Below are 9,983 nucleotides of genomic sequence, written 5' to 3' on the forward strand. Positions count from 1 at the left end.
CTCACTCAATTTCTTTTGCATTCTTTTCTATGTTTTATTGCAATTATTTTAATAAAAACCTATTATTACTTATATTTTAAAATTATTTTAAATAATACCAAATTATTGGTTGTTATTTATTTAAAATAAAAGCGGAGTATAAATTAGGAACCACCTTCTTCTATCATGGCTCCCAACCCAAAACCCTCAACTTTTCCGGTTTTCGCTGTTTTTCTCTCGTTGAAATGATTGCGATGGTAATTGGGGAATAAAGTGTTCGTAATGATGGCTCATACCCATCTACATGAGTTGCTCAGAGAAGATCAAGAGCCCTTTAAGCTCAAGAATTACATCGCCGACCGCCGTTCTCAGCTCAATTTGACAGAAACAACCACCGTCACTAAACGGAAACCAGTTATTGAACCCACAACCACTCTTAAATTCTGCATCAACCATGCATGTCTTTTCACTTTCCAAGACTCCCCGGACGTTAGGAACTCTCCGTTTATTGATTTCCCCTCGCCGGCAACGACAAGTCCCTGTAACGCCGCCGTCTTCCTCAATGTCCCAACAAGGACGTCTGCCGTGTTACTTGACGCCGCCATGAGGGTACAGAAGCAATCTTCTTCAAAAACTAAACCACAACCTTCGAAGAATGTCGGATTCGGGTTATTGGGATCTTTTCTCAAGCGATTAAAGCATAAGAACACCCAAACCAAACGACATGAAATCAATTCTTTAAACAATACGAAATCTTCAATACCCACAAAACAATTTAGGGGAAAAAAGACAGCAAACGACGTCGAAATTAGTTTGGATGCTAACGGTTGTGCTTACAGTAAGCTTAGTAGTGCAGATTGGTCGGAAAAATCGTCGGAATCGGAGACTTCATGCAGTTCAATCTCGGTTCATGAGTCGTGTGAGATTCAATCTCTGGGTCTAGTGGCTGAAAATCATGTTTCGTCTTTATCTGCCATGTGCATCTGCTCAAACCCTTCTAGCCCTTTTCATTTCTCTCTCCAGAAAAGCCATTCCACAGGTCACCGGACACCGGATTTCTTATCGCCGGCGACATCTCCGAGCCGTCGCTTCCGACAGGTTTCTATTTCTTGTCTGTCTTCTAATTTTCTCAATTTCTTATGACACACCAATTTAATCGCAAGCTAACTAGAGATGCTAAATGTCCGAGTTAAGGCCAGTTAGCAGTGCGTAAGCTCAATTGGAGGGGAATTGGGTGTTTGAGATTGCTTATAAAAATAACTTATTGACTTATTTTGATGTGACATCGTTAATAAATATTTTTGAGTTATTAGATAAACAATTTATACCGGTACCAAATTGGTAATAAAGAGGTTTTGAAAAAGTGAAATTATTTTGACTTATAATAAATTGATTAATGTTTTATAAAAAAAACGTAAGTTGTTTCAAATAAGCAATCCCAAACATCCCTGAATTGAGATAGGGTGTTTGTGTCATTTTGATTAATGTTAAAAGGGTTGCTATTGGCCTGTTGCCATTGATGACACCCTCTGCCACAAAACCTTCACTTGAACAAATCCTGGTTAAAATTCCCAAAAAGGACAAAACAATTTGTTGGTTTTCCATTTTTATCCTCATCAACATAATCCACGCATGGTAAAATAATTTGCTAGAATAACGAAAGTCAGTAGACAATTTTCAAGATTCAAACCCATGAAAAGGGACAAAATTATCATTTTAAAAGATTACTGATTGTTTCTTTACCTCTTAATAGTTCAATTAAAAGGTGAATCTTATTTGACAAAAAAAAGTCTACTTCTTAATGATTTTAAAACTCTCTGAATGATTTTCTATCATGTGCCTCCCTTAACCATTGAACGCCCTAATTTCAATTGTAAACATTTACCAAACAATTATATTTTATACTATATCATGAGAACCTCTTAAATAAAACATTAAAAAAATTTCACTCAATTTTAACGGTTTCTTTATTTTTGATATTTCAATATTAATACATTAAATAAATTTAATAAAACAATTATTTATCTTCACAAATTTAATTTTAAATGGTATTGGTGAAAATAAAAAACATTATATCTCTCCTTAACATTTTTAGGTATACTCAAAGATTTTGAGGTGTGCCATTTCTCTTCGAAAGTTTTGAAGAATTTGATATAGTAAAAGAAGTAATAATTTAAATCTCTATATTCTTAATTCTGAAAAATCTATTAGAGATGTTTGTACTAAAATATTAAGAGGCCGTTTATCTAAATGCTTATACAGTAAGTGCTTGCCAGTAGGAGTTAACAATATAATTTATTTTATCGGATAAGATTGTAGTGCATCAAAACGATATCTTATGCAGCAATTACCCGGTAGACGCTTACCCGGATAAGAGTCGTCATATTCACTTACCGGGTAAGACTCTCCATCCTTATCATCGCTCTTACTGGGTAAGATTTTTTTGCCCTTGTCATGTTCATCCGTTGATGAAAATTGTCCAGTAAGCACTTACCAGATAAATGTTTAGTAAACGACCCATAAGTTACCAATAAATTGTTGCTATATGAGCTGGTAACCATGTAATTATTTGATACTAGATTAACAAGTTACCAGTCAAAATATGTATAAAATTGGACATTTTACAACTTTGTTCTATCGATCGAGAAAAAAATTTCATTAAACTAAGGGGCCGTTTACCTAAAAGCTTACCCGGTAAGAGTCAACACTGTAATTTGTTTTACCGGGTAAGATTGTAGTAAATCAAAATGGTATCGTATGCAACAATTTACTTTGTAAACGCTTACCCGGGTAAGAGACGTCACCTTCACTTACCGAGTAAGACTCTTCATCTTTATCATTGCACTTACCGGGTCAGATTTTTGACCCTTGTCATGTTCATTCGGTAAGGAAAATTACCCAATTAACACTTACCGGGTAAGTGTTTAGTAAACCGCCCCTAAGTAATGATTAAACCAAACTTTGTTATAATTTTCTCGCAAATATTTAACCCATCTAAACAATGTAAATGGTTTTAAAAAAAATCAAGATTCATGAAATTATAATTGAAATCCAAACTTCTTTTACAGGATAAAGAAAATTATGACGTCGAGCGGAGTAAAGAAATCAATGTTGAAGATGAGGAACAATGCAGTCCGGTATCCATCCTGGACCCTCCATTCGAAGACCATGAACACGAATACGATGTCGTCGAAGGGGACGCTTACGACCTCGAAAGCAGCTATGCCAATCTTCAAAGTAAGTCCCAAATAGTACACCTTTGGATCAGTAAGTGTTAAGAGCTGTTTACCAAATGCTTACCGGGTAAGCGCTTATTGGCAAGAGATACCACCCTCAATTACAATTTGTGTAACATTTTCGGCCATAAAAATGGGTTGTTGGTAAGCGTGTTAAAACCGGTAAGCGCTTATCGGGTAAGAGTGTTTTCCACACACTTACCTAATAAGCCTTGCGGTCTTTGCATCGTCTCCTACCGACTAAGCTTTTAGGTCGTTATCATTCTCAATCAATAAGGTAGCACTTACCTAACAAGCGTTCAGTAAACGATCCGTTACTCTTATAAATATTTGATGACGTGGATGTCAAATCTATTGTTTCCTCTCGTGAATACCCGCTTGTGAACATTTTGTAAACCAAATAGTGGTAAATTATCAAATGTTACAAGATCAACAAGTTAAGAAGGAGAAGGAGACGTTGATAATTTCTAATTATGGACATTAGACAGGACTTTGTGTGGGCCAGTTTGAGGTTGGGGGGTCTTAATCAGGTTTAATTATTGGTTGTTTGTATTAATCTAGTGATGGGTATGCAAATTATTTGTGGGATCCATTCATTAATGAATAATCGTAGATGGTGTACCTATCCATCTTTACATGTTCTTGTTTTGACGCTGTTACGACATGTAAATCCAATTCCTCTTTTGCCGGTAGATACGTACATATTTCTTAATTCAAGGTTACGTCACCTTCAAGAGTCTTGAAAACGAAATGGCTTTTGGAATGAATTGTTTCTATTTCGAATTTTAAAACAAGTTGCATCCTTTCCTAATATGGAAACATGTATTTCCTGATTTGAATTGGTTTCGTTTTATCGTATTGCTATTGCCATCCAAGAATCATGGTCGGTCTGTAATAATTGGATCATATGACTTTCACCACGTCTTACTGTGTCTAATCATGTTACACATGACGAATTTACAGGAACGAAATATCAACTTCTGCAAAAGCTTCGTAGATTCGAGAGGCTTGTGGAGTTGGATCCGGTTACACTTGAAAAACACATGGTAGAAGGATGTGACGATGACGAAAATGATGATTATCGTGGTGTTGTAACATATGTAGAAAAAGAAACGGTGGCCCGTGAAGTGTCTTTGAGGGCTATAATCGGCCATTTGGGCGTCGAGAAGATCCCGTTACATATTGAACGGCTTGTGTCGGACCTGATTTTGGAGGAAAACAAGAACGAAGAACACGAAGCGGTGTCGAAAAGGGTGTGCTGCAGGTTGGATTCATGGAAGATGGTGGAATCGAATACGATTGATATGATGGTGGAATACGAATTGAGAAGGGAGAAAAGTGAAGGGTGGAAAAGGCATGATCGCGAGCTGGCAAAGGAGATTGTGATGAGTATTGAAGTTGCGATCATGGGGGTTTTGGTGGAGGAATTTGCTGAAGAACTCGTTGACTTCTGTCCCATTGTAGGAGGTAAATAAGTGGTTGTTTTTTTCATAATTTAGGGGCCGTTTATCAAACACTTACCTGGTAAGCATGTAGCAGTAAAATTCAACACTATCATTTACTTACCGGGTATAATTTTAGTCAACAAAATCAGCTTTCTATGCAACAAATAGAGTTGACTGTGGTAAAAGTGATTGCTCTCAATTACCGGGTAAGACTCTAGGTCCTTGCCTCGCTCTTACCGAGTAAGATTCATGGTTCTTTCCATGTTCATCTGATAAGGTAATATAATTTGGTAAACGCTTACCCAAGTAAGCATTTGGTAAACCGCCCCTAGTTTAACGAGTAAATAGTGGTTATTTCGATTTTGTCAAAAATAAAAATTCCGTGTTAAATTTCATCAAAATATTAACATATATTTTTCGTTTTGACAATTTATCCGTCTTGTTATTATTAAGCGTATTGTAAACATCGAACTAATAGATAATATATATATTTTTTATAATCTTCATACATTTTAGAACATGTGAGGATGTACTAATTTATATGATAATCTTACCAGGGACGGACCCGGTTTTTTTTTTCTCCAAACAGTGACATCATTTGACTATAAGAAACAAATATAAAGATATTTTCACAAAATCATCATGGTTTGTTGGTTAGTTCATTGTTGGTTTAGTGTGAAAGAAAATCCTTGCAAACCAACTCTACCAAGGGAAACTTGTGTTTTTATTGTAGTTTCAAAATATATATGGTTAATATGGTGACACTTTTCACGACCTAAGAATTTTTTACACTACGATGGATGAACAATACGGCAACACGGGCCACCATGTGCTCTACATTTGGTCTGTCCATGAATGTTACTTAGGTGGCGTTTGTCTTTTAAGAGGTGTTGAAGTCTGAATTCACTTCTGATTTTTAAGAGGTTGTGCTGAAGTCTGAAATCTGAATCAGTCAGACTGTTTGTTTTCTGCGTCTGAAATCTGAAGTTTGAAGATGAGAGATCGAAAGTTGATATGGATCGACAGTTGACAAATGAGAGATGAGAGATCGAGACAGAAGAGTTGATCTAGAGAAATCGAGCGCAAAGAGATCAGAGTAGGTAGACGACGATTTGAAATAAGAGGTAATAAGAGGTTTCGTAACCACTTAAATTTTCAGACCTAATAAGAGCTTTTAAGCTCTTAATTGAAAAAAAAAAACAAACACACTGAATCCTCTTATGTCTGACCGATTCAGACTTAAGAGGACATTAAGAGTTTTTTTTATTAAAAACAAACAGCCCCTAATTGTCTTAGGTGACGTTTGTTTTTTAAGAGGTGCAGAAGTCTGAAGTCTGAATTCACTTCTGAATTTTAAGAGGTGGTTTTGAAGTCTGAAATCTGAATCAGTTAGACTGTTTGTTTTTACGTCTGAAGTCTGGAAATCTGAATCAGTCAGACTATTTGTTTTTACGTCTGAAATCTGAATCAATATAAACACGAACCTTCACAACGAGAGATGCTTGGACGGAGAGGCAGTCGAGAGATCGAGAGCTTGGACGGAGAGGCAGTCAAAAAATCGTGAGCTGTTGACATCGAGAGCTAAGAGCGAGACCTTGAAATCGAGAGCTGAGAGCGAGACCTTGAAATCGAGAGCTGAGAGCGAGACCTTGAAATCGAGAGCTGAGAGCGAGATGGAGATGGAAGAGCGAGATGGAGATGGAGAAATCGAGAGTTGAGAGCGAGATGGAGATGGGATGCGGCTCTGAAATTGATTACAGACATAGGATTCCCACTTAATTTTAAGAGAACGGTAAGAGGTAAAAAAGCTCTTAATTTTTAAAAAAAACAAACAGTCTGAAATCATTTATGTCTGACCGATTAAGAGTTAAGAGGCAATTAAGTGAAATTTTTAAAAAACAAACAAGCCCTAAATGAATTTAAGGGTTCGTAGTTATATCTTGGCTTAAAATGATGTTCTACAAAACTTAGAGCTCAAGGTATATGTTTTTAGAGCACATGGACGTATGCTACATGAGGTCGCAGCGTAGATCTCGTTGCAAGCTATACGCCTTGGGTTTTTGTGCGATCTGGACCGTGGGCTTGGCCACAGCGTTGCTGAGCCTGTGGACTCACAAACCACAACGCATGATTTGGGGTCACAAGTCACATGGAGCTTGTTTTGAGGTTTTTGCCTTTGTGAAACTTTTGGTAAGCTTTATCATAAAATTTATGTCAAGTTCCTTTTACTTCCAAATATCATAAGCTTCGAAGGAACACGTCTTTTGAGCTGAAATGTGATACAAGTATCTATGTAAACATGTTTTAATCCCCCAAGTTAGTATTATATGGATCATTTTCTCCATGTCGAAGTACACTATCGACGTTAAATCTTGTTCTCTCGGTTTACGTGTTGTTTTAGTATTTGATTGTATATATGTTTATTACTACTTATATAATCTCGTGGATCATTATTTCATGATTGGATCACAATATACAATATCTAGATCTCGTGTATATAAATTTGTTGTATTCGATCAGTTTATATTGTGTTCTCTTACTAATATTTGGAACTGTGAAATTACTTGATCGTTATTGATATTTGAAACTGCGACCTCACAGCTGGTATAAGATCTTTACAGATCTAGATTTCTACTTGAAAAAAATTTAAATTTGAGTTGCACATAGGTGCCAGGTAACTTGTATAATTATGAAGAATATCCGTTTTTAGCTTCCGCTTCAAACCCTCCCCAAAGGGGTTATCAAATAGGTACATTTAACCTACCGCAGGTTGGGATTATAATACGCGTTTGCAATGGGGAAGGTGGTTTTGGTAAATGTCAGTTCATAATAGCAACAACACATAAAAAGAATGATGTTCACCTTATAGTCTTTGCACCGAAAGAAAAAGATCCGTACAAATTTAGAAGCTACGGAAATGGAGGCTTGACCGATAAGAGTTCTTAATATGTTGAACGATGAGAGATCTGTTGAGCGATAAGACTGTATTTTTTGTATTAGACTTTGAGAGATGAGTGTTTTAATTCTGAGCGATGAGAGTGTGTATAGTTCTTGAAAGATTAATTGTTGTGTCCGGTGAGAAAGTTTTAATGCTTTGAACGGTGAACATCTTGACCGGAGAGATAAGTTGTGTTTTAATCCGATGAGAAGTTGAGGAGTTTGAGCGATAAGTCTTAAAGATTTTTGTGTCCAGTGAGATTTGTGTATGTTTTAACCGTGAGAGATTTCTGGTTTGAGCGTTAATGTTCTAACCGGTGAAGAATCAATCAATCATCAATATATATAATAAAGAAATAACCAAGGGTGTATGATGTGGCACAATTTGGTTTGAGAATTTCTCAAAACTTGAATTGTGGTTTAAGTTGGTTGTCCCGCATTGATGGAGAGAAGAATGTTTGACAAATACTAGTGACTATATAAAAGAAAGAGATGATGAATTGAATGTGAATTACTTTGGTTGGTTAAATGTAAATCTTAACCACCATTTTTTCCAAAAATAATATATTTTTCAAAATATATAATTGGCTCATTTAGGCCGAATCAGTTTAAAAAAAAGAGTTAGTATATACAGGATGAGATAAATAATTTAAAAATATTGGATTGTGGTTTAAGTTGGTTGTCCCACATTGATGGAGGTAATATGTTTGACAAATAAAATATTACTGAGTATATGAAAAGAAAAAAAAAAATAATGAATTGAAATGTGAAATGCTTGGGTTGGTGTAAATGTAACTTTTTAGCCACCTTATTTTTCTAAATATATTAAAGGAACAACCAAGGGTGAATGATATGGCAGAAAGAGGTTTGAGAATTTCTCAAAATTTGGATTGTAGTTTAAGTTGGTTGTCTCACATTGATGGATAAAACAATGTTTGGCAAATAGTATTGATTATATAAAAAGAAGAGATAAGGAATTGAAATGTAAAATGTTTGAGTTGGTTAAATGTAATATTTGACCATCATTCTTTTCCAAAAATAATATTTGTTTAAAAACCAATAGTTGGCTCATTTTGGCCTAACCGGTTCCAAAAAAAGAGTTACTATATACAAGAATTTAAAAATATTGGATTGTAGTTTAAGTTGGTTGTCCCACATCGATGAAGAGAATAATGTTTAACAAATATTAGTGATTATTGAAAAGGAAGAGATGATAATTTTAACCACCATTATTTTCTAAAAATAATATTTGTTTAAAAATATATAGTTTGGCTCATTTTTGTTGAATGGATTTTGCAATAAAAATATTATTATATAAGAAGAGATAAAGAATTTAAATGCAAAATTCTTAAGTTGGTTAAATTTAACTTTTGGTCACTTATTTATAAAATAAATATTTGTTTAAAAGTATAGAGTTGTCTCATTCTACCAAATGTTTTTTTGCAAAAGAAAAGTTATCATTATTATTATTATAACAAATGTTTGTGAGTATATAAAAGGAGGAGATAATAAATGAAATCAATATATATCAATCAAAATTAGACGTGTTACTTTGGTTGTTTTACATTCGTGAGAATATAAATTAATAAAATGAGATGATGTTTATATGAAAAGAAGGATCATTTTCAAAACTAATAGGGTAGGTCCGTGACAATTTTTTTGTGCTGATTCTTTTTGGTCAACCTCATTTTAATTTATGTTTTTTTTATAAAAGTGACATACAAAATTTTGTGATGTTACCTCGATTGTCCCATATTGATGAGAATATAATCCATAGAAATGAGATGGTGTGTATATCAAATGAGGAGATTATGTCTTTCAAAATTAAAAGGACTTGTGACAAATTTACAAAGTTCCTTTTCGGCTGATCTCATTTTTTCTAGCAACTTTAAAAAAATTAATTAAAAAATGGCATATTCTATGATCAATAATATGTTAAAAGAACAACCAAAGATAATGAAAATTTATGGAATTTTAATACTCTCAAATTTTGAATAATGGTGTTAATTATAATTTTTATGTGCAATCTATTTCAAAATTCGTTAATAATTAAGCCGAAAAACAAGCATTATAAGCTAAAATGCAAAACTGGAAAGACTAATTTTGTGTAAACTCATAATAACAGTTAATATTGCATATTTTCTTGCAACTAACCATTTTTGAACAATTTTTAATTGTGAACATTTTTTTGCAAAAAGATAAATAAGAAAATGTATGAAATTCTTTTTGTTACAAGAAACAATATCAATGAAAATACATAATTTATATTTAAATAACCCTAAATATGAGAATTATAGTAATGAAAAACCATAGTTGAAATCAAAGTCAATTAGATGGCAAAACGAATTAATAATTCTTATCTTTTCTTTATATCTTAGAGTAAAAC

General features: G+C 34.0%; 1 protein-coding gene across 1 annotated transcript; it reads left to right on the top strand.

Moving 5' to 3' along the window:
* The first annotated feature begins 211 nt into the window (after positions 1 to 211).
* On the top strand, positions 212 to 5,063 carry LOC112522065. Its single transcript, XM_025131135.1, has 3 exons — positions 212 to 1,077; positions 3,048 to 3,216; positions 4,179 to 5,063. Exons 1-3 carry the CDS (start codon positions 262 to 264, stop codon positions 4,688 to 4,690), a joined length of 1,497 nt encoding a protein of 498 aa, XP_024986903.1. The 5' UTR covers positions 212 to 261; the 3' UTR covers positions 4,691 to 5,063.
* Positions 5,064 to 9,983: the final 4,920 nt, after the last annotated feature.

The sequence above is a fragment of the Cynara cardunculus genome (assembly GCF_001531365.2).
Source record: "Cynara cardunculus var. scolymus isolate 2C chromosome LG 11, CcrdV1, whole genome shotgun sequence".
Lineage (NCBI taxonomy): Eukaryota > Viridiplantae > Streptophyta > Magnoliopsida > Asterales > Asteraceae > Cynara > Cynara cardunculus.

Coding starts and splice junctions, on each gene's coding strand:
- LOC112522065 (XM_025131135.1), top strand. CDS start 262: ATGATGGCTCATACCCATCTACATGAGTTGCTCAGAGAAGATCAAGAG. Junction 1,078..3,047: donor CGAGCCGTCGCTTCCGACAG/GTTTCTATTTCT, acceptor CTTCTTTTACAG/GATAAAGAAAATTATGACGT. Junction 3,217..4,178: donor CAGCTATGCCAATCTTCAAA/GTAAGTCCCAAA, acceptor ACGAATTTACAG/GAACGAAATATCAACTTCTG.